The sequence below is a fragment of the Achroia grisella genome, unplaced genomic scaffold, assembly GCF_030625045.1.
Source record: "Achroia grisella isolate CSIRO2021 unplaced genomic scaffold, CSIRO_AGI_Agris_v1 utg511, whole genome shotgun sequence".
NCBI lineage: Eukaryota > Metazoa > Arthropoda > Insecta > Lepidoptera > Pyralidae > Achroia > Achroia grisella.
The window spans coordinates 2229714-2253930 of NW_026712905.1; the positions used below are offsets into that span (position 1 = coordinate 2229714).

The window sequence follows — 24217 nt, forward strand, 5'->3', positions numbered from 1 at the left end:
TATAACCAAGTATTTAAACTGATATCAAGAGAAGCATTGCCCGGTTTTGCACGGAACGTTCATTCACGTACAATAAGTAGCGTGCGCTATTTAGCGGGGGAAAGCCTGCGCGCATATTCCCGAGTGATTGTGTTTATCTATTTTTTGTGTTCACTCTTTCACGCGTGATTGATGAATATCTTGATTTATCTTCCACAGATTTTAGTTTTCAAATACACGTATAAGATTTATAAATAAATCTGTAATTATGTTTTTGCTCAATAGTCAGATGTCCGCCATTTTGATATAATGATAATTATTTATTTCATAAGGGAGCTACAGCACGCTTGATTGTAGGACGCGGGAGTGCGCGGCTGGCGGTCTCGTTCTCTTTGTCTATTATACATACTCTCTTATTTTTTAAGCAGCTATTAATTTGTATTGTGTGTGTGTGTGTCTTTGTTGGTGGTGTAGCAGCTCAGCATACCGCCGTACTTTCGAATTAATCGTGGATTTGATTCCTCGCACAGTACGGACATTTTGTATTCATGTGTGTTTTCTATTAATATTATGTACGTGTGTATAAAAAAAAACTGTATACTATATATATATATATATGTACCATAACACAAGCCTTGCTTAGCATGGAACTAAATGGCGCTGTATGAATTGCCTTCAGATTAAAAAAATACAATATATTTGTATATATAAACATTAGAAGATATAAACCAGTCTATATCTTCTAACAGTACAGATATTTGTAGTAGTAAAAAATATTTGCCCAGTCAGAAACATGAAAGTGAAATAACAATAAACATAGAGTAATAGTGTTATAGTAGATACACACGCAATACCTGTTGCGTAAATTTATATTCAGGTGCATGACAAGTATTACGGGGATATCGTACACTAATTGGGTATTATCTATAATGTAACTACATATTAAGATTATGGTATCTAATTATTGAATATGGGCCAAGGTTTAGTTTTTATATAATCCAGTACCCTGACGACCGAGTTTCAACCTAAAGAACGAGCTTCGCATTATTTTTAGTCGTATCTATTCAGTTACTTATATAGATAGATAAACCAAACAAAACAACTAATGTGTATAAATATAGTAAATAATCTAATGATAATCTACTCTAATATTATAAATATGTATGTCTATTATAGGTACAAATATACATCAGTCTATATTATTTTTACTCCATCTATATGAAGTGCATGATCCTTTTTTTCATTATATTTTTTTATGGAATTTGAATGGCAAGCAAGTTGAGAGTAAACAGCATTAGCATAAACAGCTGTACAATGTGACAGCCGTGATACCATTCAGTCGTTACCATTCCTGAAGACTGTTCCTGCCATGCCTCTTATTCTGTAATTCCATTGCCTTCTGCCAATCGTTTCAATCGTAATAGATCTTACAAAGTAAGCTGCTTGGCGGCTGTAATTGGTGATACTATGTAATATTATGTTATCTGTGGTGACACCAAGGCAGGCTATGCAGATGACTTTTTGTAAAGCTGGCTCGGTAAATACTGACCAGATCGTCATACTGGCCATATACGGAATATATAATATAAAAAACATTTGGAGTTCTTCTTCACTCAAATGTTAAGTATGTTTAAAATTTCGTGATGAAAAAATCATCATGAAGAATAAACCCGTTAAGGCGTGAAATAGTAAACAATCAAACTAAGTATTTATTACATATTATACTGATTGTCTCGGTAACTTTTATAAAGATTTATAATTTCTCTAGTTTTGTAGAAATTGAAATTTCTCACTGATACTTTAATTTTTGCTTAACTACTAAAGTAGATGAATATCCAATTCCATTAACGCAAATGCAATATGATATTCCATGAAAATTTTATCGTAATTCCTTCACGTATGAAACATTAACACACTCAGTTTTTGCCTCTTCTTCGCGAGTTTACAGTTTACAATTACACATATGACTGCTTCGGTGGTCTAGCGGTTTTGCATACAACCTTAACTTCGCGATGGTCGCGGGTTTGATTGCTCCCACAGTACAAACATTTGTATACCTATATGAGTATGACTGTTTGTATCGCTCTGAGTGTTTTATATATATTATGAATGTATTTTCAAAAAAATCGTATCTATGTATTTATATCGGTTGTTTAGTACCCATAATACAAACTCTGCTTAGCTTGGACCTAGATAGCGTATGTGTGAATTGTCTTTGGATATTATATTCTTTACATATTGTTGCCGCAACCTCTTTTGATACTTTTATTATTTTTAAATCTATATTTTTAGAACAGTTCTTTTTATACGTCATGTTTTTTGATACATTTCAATTATTCTATCATTGTCTTTCATATAGTTCGCAATTGCACATTATATATTATTATTCCAAACTACGTGTTTTCATCATTTAGACACCCATACAGTCCACCGATTCGTTATATTTTGGTCCTTTTCGCTGCCGTAAGGTAAAATTTACCGACCTAAATTATTTTCCAAATTTTTCATTTCATATTGCATTACGTTTTTTGTCATCTGTCATTTTCATTTTTCTTCATATTTTTCATCGTTTAACATGGTGGAGACACGTAGCAAAAGCAAATCAGTTGCGAACTTAACGGTTGTGGAAGTCGAACGATCGCATCGCGATCGCACCGACCGATCGCGCCGCGACCGAGCGGCTTCAACAACCGCAATTGAGGACGTATCGGCATCATCAGCTAGAATAGTCACACAAACGGCGGACGCCTCCACCTCGGTACCAGCGTCATCTCGCTGTACCAAGCGTCCTACTGACACCACTAGCTCACATCATAGAGTCGAAGCCCATACGTCATCAACTAATAAGACACATAGCTGTTGCAGCAAAGAGCGCTCGCAGTCCTCGCGGTCGGCCGCGACTGTCCGCGCCCAGAAGCTCGCCATCGAAGCGGAACTCCTGCGAAGCAGAGTGGCACGTCAACGTGAACTCTCGCGTCAACAGGCGGAACGCGAGCAACTAGCTCGTTTGGAGTTCGAGGCTGAGCAGAAAGAGTTGGAAGCTAAACTCGCCGCACTGGATGCCAAAGATAAGTCTGCGCATTCACATAGTTCTCGTCATTCCATTCGCGATACCGAAATACGTACAGCGACATGGGTTTCACAGCAAAATGCGAACATGACCATGGCACATGTGAACATACCCGGGAATGCACCGACTGTCACCTTGGACGATAACCAAGGACCTATATTACAGCCGGCCGCCCTTCCCACCACGGTCTCGTCACATATACCACATGTCAACCACGCTAACCAATCGAAACCTGCACGTACCATTGGCGACAACTACACAACCGTAGCCAGACTCCCATCAACTGAGCACCCACCAGCGGACCCCATAGCCCAACTTACCCACGCAATCAACAGTCTGTCTAACCATCCTAAAAAGCCCGATCTCGTCCCCTTCTCAGGTGACGTTAATCAATGGATGGCCTTTAAAAGTTGTTACGAAAGAACTAAACTAAATTTTTCCGCAACAGAGAACCTAACACGTTTAAACAACGCCATTCGGGGACCGGCGTACCAGGCCGTGGCGTCACTCCTGTGGACCTCTTGCGACCCCCAGGCCGTTATGAGCACATTGGAGCAGACTTATGCCCGACCAGAAATTCTCGTCGCCCGTGAGGTCGCAGAGCTACGCAACACCCCAAAGTTAAGTTCCCCTGAAGACTTAAATTCACTTGCAAATAGATTGCGTAATTTCGTAGCTACTTTAAAATTAGTAAACCAGTACGACTATCTATATTCACCCGAGCTTTTTCGTATAATTTTACTTAAATTAACCGAACACACTAGAGCTCGTTTTACGGATTTTGCTGCAACTCACGTAAGTGAGCAACAATGTGTAGCAAAAATAGAGTTGCTGTCACAATTTTTATTAGTAGAAGCAGACAAGCAACTCCGTTACAACTTTGTACAAGACTATACTATCAAGCCGCACACCATACATTCTAGGGTCCATAGTAACATAAAAAAGGAAACAATACATGTTACGGCTTCTAATAGTAAGACATCAGAATGTACATACTGTAAACAGGGTTGCCACAGTATAAAGTCTTGTAAGATATTTTTGTCTCTTACAGTAGATAACAGATGGCGTTGGGTTCGAGACAACAAAGTCTGCTATCGCTGTCTCAAATCGAATCCTCATAAATGGAACAATTGTCGAGCTAAATGTTGCGGAGTCAATGGATGTTCACGTCGTCACAACTCTCTTCTACATGGCACGCCGCCCGACGATATTAAGACTAGTCCGACATCTAACATCCATTGCACTCAAATACCACTCGACATTACAACCGTTCCTACAGATATAGCCAACGAACCCATTAAAGTCGCTAATACGTCCGACATCTTAATTAACACAACAGGTGCACCTTCACGTCCACGCGGATTATTGAAAGTATTACCTGTCATTCTCGAAGGTCCTGACGGCGAATACGAAACTACAGCGCTGCTAGATGAAGGTAGTACGGCAACGCTAATTGATAATAAGGTGGCAATGCGCATCGGCGCCAAGCCCGCCTGTCAAGAGCGTCTTCGTATCGAAGGTGTAAACGGTATGTCAAAAGATGTTGACGTTGGTTACGTAAACTTCTATATCCGAGGACGTAACCTATCCGACCGCTACTTAGTAGAGCACGCACGTGCTATCAATCCGCTAAGCTTGCGTGTTCGAAGCCAAAACATAACCGACTACATGGACTACCAGCACCTGTCAGACCTATCTGAGGAACTTTCATGCGCGAATGCCACACCTAGTGTTCTCATTGGAGCCCCTGACTGGCATCTATCCCTGAGCCGCGAGGTAAGATGCGGAAAAAGGAATGAACCCGTCGCCTCGAGAACATTACTAGGTTGGGTACTCCACGGTGCCATGTCATCATCATCCAAACCGCTCGATTTCGTTAATTATGTTTGTGATGATTTGGACAACCTTATAAAACGACAGTATGAGATCGACTCCTTGGGTATAACAAAAAACTTACCACTCGTTAGTGACGACGACAAGCGAGCGATAGACACTATCGAAAATTCTGCTCGCCAGCTTGAAGATAATCACTACGAAGTTGGATTGCCCTGGAAAAAGGTCCTACCAACTCTCATACCTGATAGTTACCCACAGGCACTATCCCGTCTCAGAGCTCTTGAAAGACAAATGTCCAAAGACGAGTCATTTGCGGCAGCATATCACAATTTTATTAATGATATCGTCCGTAAAGGTTATGCCGAAGAGTGTGATCCACAGACGTATTATAAACGACGGCCACAGAATATTTCCTGTACTAATCCGAATGGTACAATCCGTTGGTATCTGCCAACCTTCGGGGTATTTCACCCACAGAAGAAAAAGTTACGAGTGGTTCACGACGCGGCGGCTACCTCAAAAAGCGTAAGCTTCAACAGCTTGCTATTACAGGGCCCTGATTTATTGTGCTCTTTGTTAGATATCCTATTTCGCTTCAGAGAGGGCGCTGTGGCATTAAATGCTGACATTAAAGAAATGTTTCCGCAAATAAAAATTGCTGAAAAGGATAGGGATGCTCAACGCTTTCTTTGGCGTAATAAAGATGGCACAATTATGGAGTACCGTATGAAAGCTATGATTTTCGGTGCTGTATGTAGTCCATTTATTGCGCTCTATATTAAAAACAAAAACGCAAAGAAAGCAGAGGCCACCTATCCCCTCGCATATAAAGCAATAGTGGAAGATCATTATATGGATGACTACCTCGGAAGCCACTCTAATGTCACTGAAGCAGCACAGATAGCGTCCGATATAATCACTGTACATAAAACATGCGGTTTTGAAATGCGGGGTTGGATATCAAACAACTCACAAGCATTGTCTCTCGTCCCCAAAAACCTCAGAAGCGAATCGAATTCCGACGTTTACTTACCACCAAACAACGACGTTGGTATTCTAGGCGTTAAATGGAACCCTCTCCATGACTCGCTCACCTTTCGTACAGGACACCAATTACCTGACGTTCTAACCAAACGTAGCTTACTATCCAATATTATGAAGGTGTATGACCCACTTGGCCTATTAATGCCTATCATCATCTCGGGTCGTATCCTATTTCAGAAACTGTGGCGAGCAGGTATTGACTGGGATACCCCCATACCTCACAAATTTATCGTTGAATGTGAAGACTGGTACACTAAATTACAGGGTACTGCCAATATCAAAATCGCACGTTGGTATATGTGTAAGTCAGATCCTATCGACGTTCAGCTGCATGTCGTAGCTGACGGCGGCGAACAGGCTTACGCCTGTGTCGCATATTGGCGTTTTACCTACAACGACGGTTCAATTTCCACAGCGCTTATAGGTAGTAAAGCACGTGTCGCACCTTTAAAACCGCTCTCCATACCTCGCTTGGAGTTGCAGGCAGCACTCATTGCTTCGCGATTCGCACAAACCATTCTACGCGCGCATCGTTTTAACCCCTCCACGATAACTTACTGGACGGACTCGACCACTGTACTTAAATGGATCCGCAGTGACGCTCGGACATTTAAACCTTTTGTCGCCCACAGGTTGGGAGAGATACTGGAGACCACAAATCCGTGCAATTGGAGGTGGATTCCTACCTCTCTCAACGTGGCCGATGATGCCACTAAACCCAAAAATATAGACTTATCTCTATCTCACAGATGGTTTACCGGTCCACCATTCCTTTTAGAACCACCACTTCTTTGGCCGACTGAGAATGAAAGCGACGCAGAGGAGATTTCACCAGACCCCGAGCTAAAGTCGGAACTTGTGATGTTGCTCTCCTGCGTCCAATCACCTGATCCCCCAGTACCTATTGCAATTCGATTCAGTTCGTGGCCTCGTTTACTACGTGCTACCGCTCGCGTTCTCCAAGGTGCACGTCTGTTTCGGCTTAAACTATCTCGGCCAATTAACATAAATTCTAAATTGTTTCTAGATGACACCACATCTCCCTCACAACTTCGTGTTCGGGACGTCATAGAAGCCGAGAAGATGCTATTCCGTCGAGCTCAAATAGACAGCTTCCCCGGAGAGCTGAAAGCCATCCAAACTACGCAGCCCCTGCCCAGAAACAGTCGCATTGCTACACTTGCACCGGTACTAGACGAAGATGGATTATTACGAATAGATTCTCGTATAAAACGTGCCCCAGACGTGTGTGAGAATGCGAAATCACCTATCATTCTGGATGGCCGCCACCATATCGCACGGCTACTGATTCTCCATCATCACATACAGTCAGCACATGCATTCAATGAGCTCATCTTAAACGAAATAAGACAAAGATTTTGGATACTAAGAGCGCGAAATACTATCCGCAGCGTAGTACACACATGTATGCAGTGTCGCAGATGGAAAGGCAAGGTAATCAAGCCACAGACTGGCGACTTACCGCTAGAACGAGTTGACCACAGCAAAAGACCATTTACACATGTAGGGCTCGATTACTTTGGCCCTATTGTAGTTACCGTACATCGTCGCAACGAAAAACGGTATGTCGCCCTTTATACATGCCTAGTCACAAGAGCGTTACATCTCGAAGTAGTACCTTCGCTTTCAGCCGACGCCGCCATAATGAGCCTGAGGCGTTTCATAGCTCGTCGAGGATCCCCTTGTACCATATACTCGGACAATGGTACGAATTTTGTTGGTGCTTTCCGTGAGTTACGATGCCTTTATGACGACCCGGTGGTAGAGTACGCAACCAACCACAAAATTGAGTGGCATTTCATCCCACCTGCGTCGCCATTCATGGGCGGAGCCTGGGAGAGACTTGTGCGAACCGTCAAAACAGCCTTGAGATCCTGTCTGAGCAGAAAAACAATAAAGGAGGAAACATTAGTCACACTCCTACTCGAAGCGGAAGCCATCATCAACGCGAGGCCACTCACGTATATTTCGCCATCGCCACACGCACCCGAGGCATTAACGCCATTCCACTTCATCCTGGGCACTTCATCAACAACACCATGGACAAGTTCGCTAACAGACGCCGACTTAGTACGCAGATGCGATTGGAGGAGGGTACTGCGTCTGGCTGATCACTTCTGGGCACGGTGGCTGCGCGAATATTTACCGACGCTCCGGTCAAGAGGACCCCACAGAGGGACGGCAACCGTAGCTGAGGGTGATGTGGTGCTCATCGCCGACTCTTCCCTACCTCGTGGCCTCTGGCCCCTAGGTAGAATAGTCAAGGTCTATCCAGGCCCGGACGGAGTGGTCCGCGTGGCGGACGTCCTTACTAAAGGCGGTACGTTACGCAGACCAGTCCGAAAATTAATTTTAATGCAAGAAGAGCCGCAGTCGGTCGCCACCAGTAGTTAGTGTTCCACTGGGGGCCCGGTATGTTGGCGACCGGCCGCCGCAACCTCTTTTGATACTTTTATTATTTTTAAATCTATATTTTTAGAACAGTTCTTTTTATACGTCATGTTTTTTGATACATTTCAATTATTCTATCATTGTCTTTCATATAGTTCGCAATTGTACATATTATTATTATTCCAAACTACGTGTTTTCATCATTTAGACACCCATACAGTCCACCGATCCGTTATACATATAATAAAATCGTAACAAAGATGAAAACTAAAAACGACCAAATTTAAATAAAAAAATGAATGCTTGGACTTTTTCTTATTACTAACACCCACAGACAAGTTTGGAATTAGACATCAAAACTTCAACAATGCGCCTTCTGCGTGAATTAGAACATTTCGTCAGGTATAAATTGAGAAGCTTTTGTCCCATAATTTGAATCTGAGAGATGTAAAAGAAAACAACGAAAATTTATGTAATATTATAGACATAATTTGATTGTACTATATTTTATTACCATAATTGAGTTCCCAACATTTAGACAGTATTGCAATCGTTATGATTACATTTAAACTGAAGTACAGCGGGTTGATGTTAAACTGTAGGTAGAAATATTCTCTGAACACTGGGCAATACTACTACTTACTACAGATTACATATGATACCTATATATCATTAGAGTATAATGTATATATTTTTTTGGTTCTGTTTATCCATAAAATTAAAGGCAAAGGGAACTGTGCCCATACAGCCTTGTCGACATGTTTTGATATTCTTTATTTTCTTAGTTTATTTTATGTCTTGAATTGTTGCCACCATCCCTTATATGAAAGGAATGGTGGTTGCAACAAAATGTAGGTGCCTCCCTTAAAAAATACCTAAAAAAAGGTATATTTAAATATATCTTCTACATCTAGCTCTCTATACAGCTTTGGTTATTCCACTATACTATGTGTTGTAACTTTATGTAGATAAATTTCGATTCTTCGTTGAATAGAATATTTGATTATTGTCAGTTCTTCTAATTTGAAACTTTTTTCCAGACTTATTTCAATGTAAAGTACGGAATTATTTATAGAAAATATTTTATGTCTGATTTATGAATTTTATTTTTATCATTTATATATTTTTACACCGAATTATATCTATCGAAATGATGTTTAGTTTTATTTAAAACTTTTTCCAACACCATTTAATAGTCAACTAAGTAAGTATTTATATTCTGAAAAAGTAATTTTGATCTGATTTATGAATCTTATATTTATACAGTTCTGAAAGATATCTATTGAAATGATATTTACAAAGTTGCAGCGAACAGTCCACGGGGACAATATGTATCGTAACAGAAAGGTTGCGTAGTTCGCAAGAACTTTGCAGATGAGTCGACGTCAAGTTTTTACGATATTATAAACTACTTAAGCGAGTTTCAAAGTCCTGCTATAAGGTCTTTGGAGCCCTTGGCCATTGGAAGTTCGAAATTCCTAAATATCTTGCTCTGTCCCAGGGGCTTTACCTGGATAGCGTCATTTATTTCCTGTTAGTGAGAATATCCAAAAATGCTAATGCGTAAGCATTAACTAAACATAGACATAAAATAAGAAAATCTATTTTGTAGAGATAATAGCTTTGACTGTATGTTGATAATTGCCATGAAATCGTTTGTAGATACACGTATGTCTATATATAACAACTTATCTTATTATCAACAGAAGCACAGTACTTAGAGATGCATTAAAGTAAAAGTTTGCTCAAGGTTGTCAAAAATATTTATTACGATGACCCGCCTCGAATCCGTATGGGTGCCATTATTATCAAGATCTCCAATTACTTTAATGAATAAAGTAAATAATGCAGATTTGCGTACGAGTATGAACTTCTAAAATTGGTTAAGTAAATATTTTTTTACTTTTTTAATTATATTTTTATTTTATAAAAATAAATCTATGCTCTTTGTAACATGAGTTAAATCAGTCTAAATTTTTCTACAACCAATTTGTAGTATCTCATAAAACGATTAAAAGACGCTTATTTTTTTTTTCAACTGATTATAGAAGAGAGTTTCTATACTACGATATTTCAGTAAAAGAAAATAAACAATAACTACACGATAGTACAACTGCGCGTAAATTTGAGTTATGGGTAAACAGACGCCATTTTTTGCTATAAACATTATACTGGTCTATTTTTGTGAAGACAATAGAAGTTTAAAATAAGTTTATGGCATACTATAGGGCTTCAGTTCACAGCCACGATGATCGTGAATAATGCTAGAAGGTCATGATGTCTATGCTGATAATATAGGTATCATACAATAATATTGTGTGACCGAACTTCGCCCAACGTTTTATACACATGTTTGACCTAGCTGTACTTTGTACAAAATTGTCTGACTAAGACTTACAAATTCAAGTTGAAAGCAATGTCTCTGCCTTATTAGGATTTACAAACTGTGTAACATATATATATATGCCACCATAAGTTGTTATTCCGAAGGACTGGCAACTTTTAAGTGATACCACGATACCGTTATATATATAGACGATATCCATCAGTCCATCCATCATCCATCCGTCGGGCCCTTTGTTTATTTGTTAATCCAGTTCCGTATGTTAGGGTTCACATCGATATTGTCGAAAAATCTGATATTTTATATTAAAAGGAGGTAGTTTCATTATTACTCGGTATCGTTAAACTAGTTGCATATAACACCCACTCATATCTTCTCTGTATAAACGGGAGGGTTTTTGTAGGCCGCGGCATTCGGTCTTTGAGCACAGGATGTGCTGGTTGTATTTTAATTGCTGAAGTGAATTGTGTTAGAGACATAGTTAAATTAATGTTATATAGTTGTTATTTTATTATAATACATACATTTACTAGTACATAGAGTTGATATATCTAACACGTAAAAAAACTATCTGTATTTTATATACGAGTAGCATATACCGTTTTGCCGTGAGACATGTACATGTATACAAGTATACATAAAATGCAACATTAGCGAAATACATAATTTCATCAAAAACATTACAAACAATCCTCTGTGTATTACTACATTATTTTATTTACATGATTTTCTAAATTGTAGTATCATAATTAAATTGTTTTTTGTAACCATAAAATTCTATGGTTTTCCTTCTATTTTTCTGAATTCTGATTATTATAATTCGCACATTTAAATTGAAACAAGCAAACTTGCAGAAATTCACTAGGTTATTGGGAAACTTTAATAGGAAAATTTCAAAGGAGATTTAGTATTATACGTTTTCAACGAAGCGAATAACTGAGGATAAGTTATCAGTTGTCGATAAAATAAATTATCTTTTATTGCTCGTTCATTTAATGTTCACTTAAAGTTTAAAACTTTAGCAACCACTGGATCTTGGAATAAATTATACTCCAGGGCATTAGAGCTTTAATATATTCCAAATTTATTTACCTCTTCTCTGTTTTTTCCTAACTATTATAATTTTTCGGAATATCAGCGTACAAGGGGTCACATGACTACGCGGTGTCTATGTGTTTATTATGTTCTTTTACGTTACATTACATTTATGTTTCCATCAGGTGGCAAAAGTCTTACTGTATACTCCAAATCTTTACGTATTGGTAAAAATTTTGACCCTGACAAGCGGGTACAACGAGGCATATAGCATTTCATATGTTTGAATTCTATTTGTTAATTCATTATAAAATTATACTCCTATAAGATTTTTTTAATGTTATATACATGTGTACTTCTAAATGCTTATATTGTAAACTATTTATGGTATGTACCAAATAAATGGTTTTCTTTCTTTCTATTTCTTCTATGAATACCCATTCTCCACATTTGACTATCTTAGAATATGTAACATAAATATAAATAATATTAGATGGGATAGTCAGTGGCATTGTCTACTGCCGCTGTTGTGGTGAACACAACAGCTGACATGCTTATTCTTTGATAGGTATATTTGATTCCAAAATAGCAGACGGTTTGTCTAGCGATGTAAATAATCATTATCAGAATAAACTTAATATTAAGAAGTGGGTGAAATTAAAGATTATACAGATGAAGTCCAGGTAATCAGGTTCAATTTCAGATGGACCTTCACGCGATTCCCCCTGGAAACCATTATGATAAATTACGAATCAATTTGCCAATATGTGCTAACTGAGCACATTTGAATAGTCAGATTTTTTATTGTACCACTCATTCAGAATGCAAACTCATCACAAGAAGAACGAGCAAGAAGCTTGCGAGTTTTTCTTAGTAATAACTATATATTGCAATTTCAGTTCATGACAAAACCTTTACTTTAATTGAGAAACGTACAATAGGTACGGTATGAGCCCATTACAATAAATAGCTGAATATGGATTTTGCCAACTCTAATTCAAACTTTATGTGATCATTTGAGTTTGATTTTAATGTGAAATTACTACGAAAGTTCCTACATTTTACAGTCGCAAATTCCCGTTTGCTATAGCCAAATTCAAATATTCTATGCAAATATTTGTTCTTTGTACCTATGTAAAATTAGTCAAATTGCTAAACTTCTTATAAGCTGTTTTGTTCAATAATTTTTGACGACTAAAATGAGTTTGTATTCAAATTCAGTGTAACATTAACGAAGTTTAGCTTGCCTAATTAAACTATATTATTTCTGATTATTAAAATTTTGATACACACAATTACAAATAATCACGGGATCTTACCACGTTATTTATTTTTATTGAGTTCCAGATATTTCGACAGTGTTTCAACTGCCATGATCACAGGTAACTTAAAATTTTGAAGTATATATAAGTGGTACAAAAAAGAGCCCTTATGTCTTTAAAACTGTTAAATCGATAAATCTTAATTTTAATAATATTATTATAAATGCGAGAATTTGTAAGTATGGATGTTTGTTACTCTTTCACGCAAAAACTACTGAACGGATTTTGATGAAACTTTACAGTAATAAAGCTTATGTCAGAATATCATATAGGCTATATTTTTTTTTTAATTTAACGAGGGTGAAACCGCGGGCACAGATAGTATTATATAAAGATAAAATATATATGTTAAAGTAATATGTACCTAACATATTTTTCCGTGATTCAAACATCGTACTTAAAACGCTATCACAAACAAAAACAGTAAGCATTAATTTTATTATCATTTTATAACCACAATTAGAATCAACCGAACTGCCCATCACATTTTATGGCTGGTTTTGGCGCGAGGAAGTCAAAGTAACTCGATTATTAAAGTATCTGTTACGGTAGTCTACCTAATTAAAAAAAAAAATACATCAATTTGTCTCTGGCCAATAATTATAGATAACGATCTTGTCAGAAATTTATTAATCTTTATTTCTTTTTTTTATACAACTGGAATATCAAACAAGCCTAATGGCAAAAATGACCACAGCACGGACAGCATAAAAATATTATTGTGACACATGTGGTATCGATTAAGGCATCATACCGCAGTACCCTGTAATATCATTGCCATTTCTCCTTCTTCAAACCAAAACAAGGATCCCAACGATACCAGAATACTTGTACGAGTATGATATTTTTGACTTTCGGTATTAGGACATTCGTATCCTACAAGTTTGTACGAGATTTTGACCTACGAAAATCGTCCAAATTACGATAATTTACGAGATTAGGGTACCAAATTAAGTTAATATACGAGTTTTTATAGTGTTTTTTGTTGTTTCTCACTAGGCTAAATATTTTATAGTTGACAACCCTGAAATAAAACATACCCTTCGAAGTACTTCGCAACGGTAAATATAAGTGAGACAAATGTGTTCGAATAAAGATTATTCTGAATTCAGAAGAGGATATATTGGCAGTCGATTCATAAAAACTTCTAGAAACTTTCAGAAACTCAAACCAAAATGAAAACCCCAAACCTATCATTTATTTTGTTTTAAAACCTAGTTTTGGTCGTACACTAGCAGCGTATTCACAGAATTTACTCTGAAACTTTAGGAGCCCCTATTCCCGCTATTAGGGTAGCAAATACGTGTAAACAGTGAATAATGATTTATAAATAGACAACTATTCACGCCCCTGGCGCTACGGCAAACGCCACTTCAGTAGTGACTGTATAGTTACTAGTTCAATTCTCGGTAGAAATATTTTAAGAAAAACAGTATTTTTTATATTGGTACTTTATTGTCGTTTTGTTTAGTCGGTTTCATTAGTATTCCTGTATCGTTCATACAAAAACATATATACTACAATTAAACTATCTACTCTTGAAATTAATTAGTTTATTTTATTATTAAAGTGATGTGGATCACAGATAGCAATAATAATCCAACAAAGACTTTGGGCAAAGCCTGCGTAGTTATTTCTGTTGCATCTACTTTGAAAATTGTTTAGGATTGACGAAAGAGATATTGCAACTGTGAAAATAAATTGTTCTCGCTATTTCCGTCACCGGACAATTAATCCAAATATTTATAAATAAATATCTACTTGATTTTAAGTCACAATCTTTGTTTTCTGAGTGGGTGTAGTTAACTACTGCTCCAGAACGCAATATCATTTTTTATTTATACTAGCGACCCGTTGCGGCTTCGCACAGATGCATTACAAATCTTTGAATTTCTCGGCTTATTCTGTACTATAACACGAATGTATTATACATATAAACCTTCCTCTTGAATCCTTCTATATATTGCTGAAAACTGTATTGAAATCCGTTGCATAATTTAAAATATATAAACGAACGGACAGCAACGGTGACTTTGTAAAATAATATGTAAAGATTCACAAAACTGAGCTAAATAAATAGTCAAACTATTTCAGTTACTAGACAACTAATTTGTCCGTGAATATATTTCAGGAAATACTAATAATTGATAGTTATTACTAAAGTTTGATAGTCAGTTTTTCAAACGTTTCTTTCAGTGTCAATGAAATAATGCTTGCTAAAGAAACGACTTGTTTATAGTGGATGACACTGATGGGAAATTTCAAGGGCAGCACATAAATAATTGAATCCATTCTGTATACTTGGATGCTGTTCAGATATTCTCATTGTAATTATAGATATCGTAGGTTTCATATATCTCTGGGTATAGATAGGTACTAATTTGAGAAACAGACTATTGACGTTATTACATAGCACATATCAGTCGACATCAAAAACGAATTTCGTATTTATTTATATAGTACCTACTGGTCGCCCAACGGTCGAAATTCGATCATACTTAATTTAAATTATAAGTTCAAATATTATTATTATTTTACAAAAACTATACTTCTGTACGTTTGTATGAAATACATGGCAGTATGTGTAATGTATTTTTAATTTTTTCTATGTATTTTGATAAATAATTAAAATATTACCATTCTGCATTTTTTCTCTATTTCTCTATATAAACTATAAATGTGAGCAATTTTCAACTCCTCCATCCGCGCTATTTTTGTAAAAGTTGTTGCCTCACGTATTAATATAATGATACTCTACGTGATATCTTTGTAAACATTGAAGAAAATCTTAACATAATAATTTTCTACTGTTTAGAAAATCTCAAAGGTCTTGAGTTCGATTATAACCGACACTAAAAATCTATGTTTGTCGATTTATGTATCTACCTGCCTAACTGGTGATGGAAACACCAATAAGAAATAAAACTGAGTATTGACACAAATGTGGGCATGTCAAGTGTTTACTACTATGTCGTTAGTTGATTATACTTCTAATTAACCCGCACCTATACGGTTGCATTTTAAATTAATTTAACTGAATACATTAATTTCACTTATATTTTTAACATTACTACTGAGTAATTAAAATGTAAATTATTAAACAAACTAAATATTATTTTTACATAAAATATATAAACTTATTTTAAAGGCTACTATTAAAAAAACACAAAGAAACAGATTTATTTGAATTTTAACGAAATTATTATTATACTTGTCGAAAATAAAATGATTAATAATAATACACAAGTGGTGTAAAAATACGAAATTTGTCTTGGTAAGAACTACGTACCTGTATTTATTTGTCTATCTGTAACAGAAATAAATCTCTTCAAATTGAATATTTCGTTTCGTATAGTTTATTTTAGTCTTACCTAGGCTTATTATAGTTTAAATAATAACGTGACAATCTAAATAAATCGTAAAAATAAAACTATGGACATTACCGCTGTGTTTTATCAATGGAGACACTTGAAAAATTGTTTATCACTGTAACAAAATTATTTCCTCACGTCAAAACTTACCTGCTAATTAAAATATCCGTATACACAATTATACACTCACAGGATACGTGAAATGTCTATTTTGTATATTTCATACAATATTACGAAATTAATGTCAGTTACGTGTTATGATTTCGCGAAAAACCGACGTAAAGAGGACACGTCTACACCCGACCGAGTGTCCAAAGATACTGATTGTTGACAAGCAAATCCTCTGTGATATCGTTCAAATTTATTAAGCAATTGATTATTGCAAAAATTATCTAGAATATAAAAATACTATAATATAGTATAAACTAAATTAAATATAAATAGGTAAACTATGTATAAAACCGAGTAGGTCATTTTATAACACCTATTGCAACCGCTAACGAGTATAGGTACTAAGTGAGATATGTTTTGATTAAAGGATGAAATATGGCAGTTAAATAATAGAATAGAATAGAAAATTCTTCATTCAAATAAACTTAATTTAAGCACTTTTAAATAATCATAGTTTTTTTAATCTATCGCTCATTCGGTAAGCTGTCTCGTTACAAGAAGAAAGAGCAAGAAACTTGCGTGTTGATTTTTTAAATAGTCGTTGTAACTTTACATTTTTAAGTCGAAATTTGGGAATATAAGCTATTATTAGTGTCAAAATATTAAATACACATTAAGATTAAATAAATCGTAGGCAGCATAAAAGGTACAATAGGTTCGTCATCCTACAAACAGGAGTGATACCTAAGAGTGGTACTATAGGCGCATTATAATTTGATGTCAGTGCTGCTGTTCATATATTTAGTTCAGTTATGATTAACGGATGATATGAAAAATAGGTTTACGCTGGCGGGACATCAATATAAGATGGTAACATGAACATGAGATCAGGTTTGTTAGTACAGGAGTTTATTACGATGGTTTCCAGGGGGAACCGCGTAGAGAGCTGACATGGTACATTACTAATAATGGTGGTCAACAGACCACATGACCAACAATCCCCTTCCCCCTTTAGACGACAGTTATCTCTTATCGGTCACCAACGAATTCCCCTACTGTAAGCATCTGTGGTCTAAAGGTTTAGCTTACTGCATTACTTCAGAGCCCTGACAAACATACTCATGAATATAAATGTTTGTGCGAAATTGGAACTAGTTACCATTGAATTAGTATAGTGATATGTTGAACCGCTATACCATCGCGACCGAATAGAGAGAATGGTGCATGGTAGCCAAAGGCATTGTCAACTGTCGATGTATAGTAAACGCAGCACTTGACATGTCCACATTTCACTGAGCATGTTTAAATACAATGTGGCAGAGAAAAAACCGCCGTGTTTCTAATTAATATTTGTTTGTTATAGGTGTTTCTATAACTAGAATTTAGTCAGAAGTATAACAATTTTTTTTTGTTAGGCTAAATTTGATCTCACATCCTTTGGAGTCTATAAAGGGGTAAACCACTGAGCCACGGTTCTCTCATATTTCATAAATATTAATATTAATATATTGAATTGGTAGGTACTTAAATATTTAAGAGACAAAAAAGCGACGCATTCCTTATCATTCAGATAAGATAAATTCATCAGTCAATTAATAAATTTAGTAAATTAATACTTCTAAATGATAAGCCCTTTAATATGAAGCGTGTTATCGATACCGAGTGTTAGGTGATAGGATAAAGTTATTGCTAGAATGTACGGCGTGATTTCCGATAAAGGAGGCATTTTATTAAATCTGTCCTTAAACTAGAACTATTTTATCACAGTCGTTTGAAGCACCGTCTGCTTTTTGTTGTCGTAAGCGCGATAGCAACCTCCCGGATATTTTTATCATCGGAATATAGTGTTGCCAATTTAGGATACCTTGTCTTAAAATTAGGATAACAACTGTATAAGAGACTCAATTTTTATATATATCTTTTTTAATACTTAAAAGTTAAATGCTTATTAAAATATTCAATGCCTACTTAGACATTAAATTGTTTAATAAAACATGTGAGAGAGAATGTAATTAAATATTAACTTTATTATTAGCCACATAAATGAACACAAAAATATTAAAAATAGAACGTTCTGTAATATGGTATATAAATTAAGTGCACAAAGGAGTCTTGATAATACTAGACAATAGTATAAAAAAGGAAAGTGGAGAATGATAAGATGAATAAGGAATAAGGATGTTGAATATGTCCATGTTATACGTATAATTAAGAAAATGATGGGATCTACCAGATATTTCAATAGTCTCAACAAACGGAGACATGTGAAGGCAGATATATGATAATATGTCTGCCCTTAATTTTGTTTACCATCTGCTCGCTGATCTTTAGTTTAACCGTGATCTTGGCGTTTGAAATACTGCGTAAATATATAAATCTTAATAAAAATAAATAAGTCGTGATAAGATCCCGTGACTTTCTTATTTTTCATTATAAATAATGACCGCGTCAAATTTAAAAAAGTATATATCCTTATTACATGGCCAATGTCGTGATCCTACACTAGTCTTTCGACAAAACACTAATATTACACGTGGAACATGAAAAGGTTTTACAGGGTTCACAGCTGAGTTGACTTCATTAGTTTGTAGAGTAATCAATGAACCATGCAAGGCATATTACTATATGTACTAATTACTGCTTTCGTCCTTTGAAAGATATTTTAGGCTACCCATATAATAGCATTTTATCTCTAAAAGAAAAGACTTTACAGAATGTATATACCGAGGATACCTCTGTCTCGCCTATATCTGTCACCAAACAACTGGTTTTGTGATTCAGTTTCATAGTAATAATAATAATAACCCAGGACAATTCACACAGCGCCGCGCCGTCTAGTTCCAAGTTAAGTAGAGCTTGATTAATAACCATCAACGCCGTATAGTGAGATATGATAGTAAAATTACTGTATAACATTAAAGTCGGGTGTAAAATATTTAGATGGAGCTTCGTCCGCCGCCAGTCCGACAGCGACCGTCAGATTTTTTCCAACGACTAAAGCTGCAATATACTGTAAATTAATCCACAATTTGTATTATTTACTAAATTTCAATCAAATCCATATTTGCAGTCTCATTTCAATAATGAGTAAGTAAATAACAACAAGAAAATCGAAATTATTCGGATGAGCTGTCCCACAGCGCAGCGGGTCCTTTCTTGTAAACCGAAGATATGTACCGACGCTGTGCCAAATTGATCCAATAAGCAACGAAGCCCATGACGCCCCCTGGGGAGGACTAAAACTGCGTTGGAACTTACAAAGAATCTAACGAAAAACCAGCAAACAACTTGTTGAAACCGTAACTATAGAACTCTGTAATTTATTCTCTATTTTTAGTCGATATTGTTTGTCAAAATTAAACCGTAATTTGGTATGAGTTATAAAATATTATGACTTAAATTCATACTTCTATAATAATGTCATAAATTAGAAAAGTCTATCTCTTCCTCTCTCTCGAAAATGGATTGTATCATAAGTACAGAACTACAGATACCTATAGGTAGTTTTGAACTCAAAAATAATCCAAAAGGAAATTTGTATATAGGAAGTAGCTGGTATACACAAGTATCTACTGGTATGTAGTTTATGTATGATGAATAAGTTTGAATAATAATATGAAAATAATTAAATTACATCAATATAAATGAAATACTTGCATCCAAATAAAATAAACATCAATACTGTATTAATAATGCTTCGTTATCAACAAATCCTTCTAATTACATAAAATTAAATAATCTGTAAGAGATTGCTTATGCTAATAAGGTCGGCTTTTGTTTACCGCATTTATATTAAGTTTTCTTTTGTCATAATTTTTCCGTGCTCAATAAAAAGTGTTCTTATATTTTATTAGTGTATTAAAATTTACCTTTAACAAGACAAGTCAGTTTACCCAAACACAAGCACAAAGTAAACTGAGAGGTGTCCCGTACCTTTATCATTCGATTTTCATAATCCTTTCATCCGACATTCTTTCCACATGCCCGAATCAACGCAATAAACCCTTTCTCATTTTTACACTGACACTTCCTTTCGCCATGTTTACTAGTTACATCCAGCGGCACTGTCTAAATGGAACAGTTTATGTTTCTCACTGAATATTGTAGATATTTGCAAGCACAGATAATATAAAATTACATCTTTAAGTTAATACAAAATTGATGCTCATGAATGGCGTTTCGAAAATGTTAATAGGTTTTTTTATGGAAATGAGTATTAAATTATATAATAACGTAACAAATAATATTCTTGAGTTACCTTTAAATAAATTGGTAACTTTTGATTAAACATATTTACTGAACAAAGTCAAAGAGCAATAGTAATTACACATTAAATTATTAGTTCAATGACAAACATTCATAGCAATAGACTATAATAGTACGTTTAATAGGTACTTTATCATTTATAAAATATAATCTGCAGTTTATCGTGTATCTTATTTTTTTAATTCACTATTTTACAATAATAGTAGTAATAGAAATGCTATTAATACACTAGAATTTATAAAAGGTAATGTTCCAACTTATTTAGTTTATATATTGACCAATATTTAACGATATATTCGGTGAATACATAACAAAAATTAATGAACAAACAGATAAAATACAGTTTTCGCCTAGTCATGATTTTATTATACGAATAATAAAGTAAAGATGACAATAAAAATTTAATTTATAAAACAGTCGTGGACCGCTAGAAAAAGGAAGTTTCTGACCGCTGTACTTATTTAAACCTAACTTCCCAGGCTCTGCGTTGAAAGATAAATTGGATAGAATAAATCTGACCCACTGACTCTCTTTATAAGTACATAGATATAAATATAGCTAAGTTATTTCGCGCTATTTTTTTCCACTGAATAGTCTTTTAGCTATTGTGACAATGGCAATGGCGAAACCTTCAGGATATTGAACTTAGTTTATTGTCTGGCTTGAAAAGAATATTTTTTGGAAAGAGCCCGTCTGAAATTAGAGGTCAATTTTCTTTATAGTCAATTGAAGCAGATAAAAAGCTTATCTATTAAGGTTTAACTATATCTATAATTATCAATTGTAATAAATGTCGATACTAGGATCAGTTAACTCTTCTATACTATACTTTTTTATTCTCTTCCATTTTATGTAAATCTGTTTCTGTATGATTTATAATATTATAGCGCGTTTTGTTTCTCAATGGTACTCTCATTCTAAGGATTATTTTATTCATAGGTATGTTAAATTCAGTAGCTTATTGAGGAACTTAACTAAATGTTTCTTCCTTTTAGTATCTAAGTAAGATTGGTACATAGTCATAACCTTACTCAATTATTGTTAATAGATGTTAAGCAATATAACTATCAAACGCTATGAGTTATTTCTGTAATTGGTATGGAAAACAAGCTTTCAGCGAACTTGATGGTAAGAGGAAACCGTCGCCTATGTACAGCTACAGATATTACGTCGTCACGCCACTGTGCCACCACTTATGGTTTACCATTTCGATAGATAACATCTTAGTCATGCCTCCGTATCCTGTAAATTAATTGCCTTGTCTCACCCATAACTGAATCATATCTCACTAAGCAATTGAAACATGTGATTCTTCGTGAATTTATGATCTACCTAGGTAAATCAATAAAAATTAGATACCAAATTCCAGAACCGGATAAAAACTCATTAGTCAGTTAAAAAGTATAATTTAATTATAAACATTAAAACAACAATGGCAATCGTGTTAATGATACTGAATTAATACAATTTACACTAATAAATAATATCTTTTAAAGATATTTTGAATATAATAATTACATATTTATAAATATAAATCTAATTACTTACAATTTCTTACAAGATAGAAATAATTTACTTTTTCGCCACAAATTGTATGTATGGCACTATAACAAAATAATTATTACGTGAACTTTTAAACAGTTATTTGGAAATATATTGATTTTAATAATTTTAATATTGAATTATCTCAAATGTATACCTAATAATTGATCGTGGAGTAGGTAATTACCGTATACTGTACACAAAATTATTCCCCACAGTCAAAGAGAGAAATCAATTCGTGATGAGGTTGATAGATTGTATCGCTAAATAAATAAATGATAGATATAAATTTTCATTAAAAATCTGAATGAACTGAAAAGTGAAAATATTGTTCTTTTTTTTAATCGTGAATTAAAAAAAATGGTTAAAGGAAAATATAGGTATATTCACAAAATTGTCATTTCAAATAACCCAACAAATATAACATAAAATTTTCCACCGTGTGAGACTTGTGTATCCGCCGGTCGGTGATATTATCTCTAGATATCATTGAAGGCTAAATATGATATTGTATTTTTAAGATGATTTAAATAGTTCATTGACATTGCTCAATAGCAAGTAGTATATTATCTACATAGGTAAGTAGGTTAGAATACTTAGAGTTATATTCATTTTATTTTTAGAATACATCGTATTAGAAACCTTGTTTCTGAAACACCGACCCATAATAGACAAACCTTTAATTAAGTAATATAATAAATACATAATACGCTTCAATAATAACATCCACATTTTTGGAAACTGTTTAAATCTTACTGAACCACTATTTCAAAGTACGTTGTCGTAAAAAAACCGTGACTGATTTATTTCATTACACAAACAATTATGCCTATTCTTATCAATCCATGCTGTTTGGTAATTTATAATCACACAAAATATAAAATTTATACGAAATTCTTTAAAAGAGCAATAGGCAAGTCCTTTACTAATTTCCTTTGCTAAATTCTCTGAAACATTTGGCTGACTATTCAAAAGTGAGTATATTAAGAAATTGTTTTAATAAAGATTATTTCTATCTCATATTGACTTGCATATAAAATCTGTTATCATGTGATTGCTTATGACGCGGCCGATATTTTCTTACTATTTTTATCATATCTATATGTATGTAGTACAGATATATTGTCAGTTTTTTCTTGGCTTAGTGTACATTACAAATTTTATGTTGCGTATTATGATTTATTTGATTTAAACAGTGATTCAGTTTCACAGCTGTTTCAGAGAAAAAAATGTGCGCTTATAATAAACTATAATAAAATAAAGAAAATGAAGTATTTGAAAGTCAGCTTTAAAGTTTTGGACATATAATAATAATAATAATATCCCTGGACGATTCACACAGCGCCGTCTAGTCCCAAGCTAAGCAGAGCTTGTATTATGGGTACTAGACAACTGATATAAATAAATAGATACTTTTTTATTTTTGTAAATACATACATAATATAAGGGAACACCCAGACCGATACAAACAATAATATTTATGAATACAAATCGAATAGAAACCGCGACCATCGGAAGTAAAGCGGTATGCTAAACCGCTAAATCACAGAGGGCGTCATCCAATAATAATATTACATTACTTAGTCAAATCAAAGAAAAATCAATAAACTTGTATGTACAGAATGACATTAAACAGAGCTGCTCGTAATAAGTAAACAACAATGAAAATATTGTCAAATAATAATAAATAATCATGAATATGCATTTTTCATCACGTTCGCTTCACTAAACAATTCGCACAAGTAGGTCAACACGACATACAGGATACCCCTTGAGAATTGGCAAAAATTTTTTCACTCCTTTCGTGCAAAAATGTACCTCAAGCATAAACACATATGCTTGCATTATAAATGCTATAATTTATGATGATTACTTTTTTTATTTG

General features: G+C 34.6%; 1 protein-coding gene across 1 annotated transcript; it reads left to right on the forward strand.

Moving 5' to 3' along the window:
- Positions 1–2554: 2554 nt before the first annotated feature.
- LOC131846565 (uncharacterized) lies at positions 2555–8344 on the forward strand. Its single transcript, XM_059195900.1, has one exon. The coding sequence runs from the start codon at positions 2555–2557 to the stop codon at positions 8342–8344; it is 5790 nt and encodes a 1929-aa protein (XP_059051883.1).
- The last annotated feature ends 15873 nt before the right edge of the window (positions 8345–24217 follow it).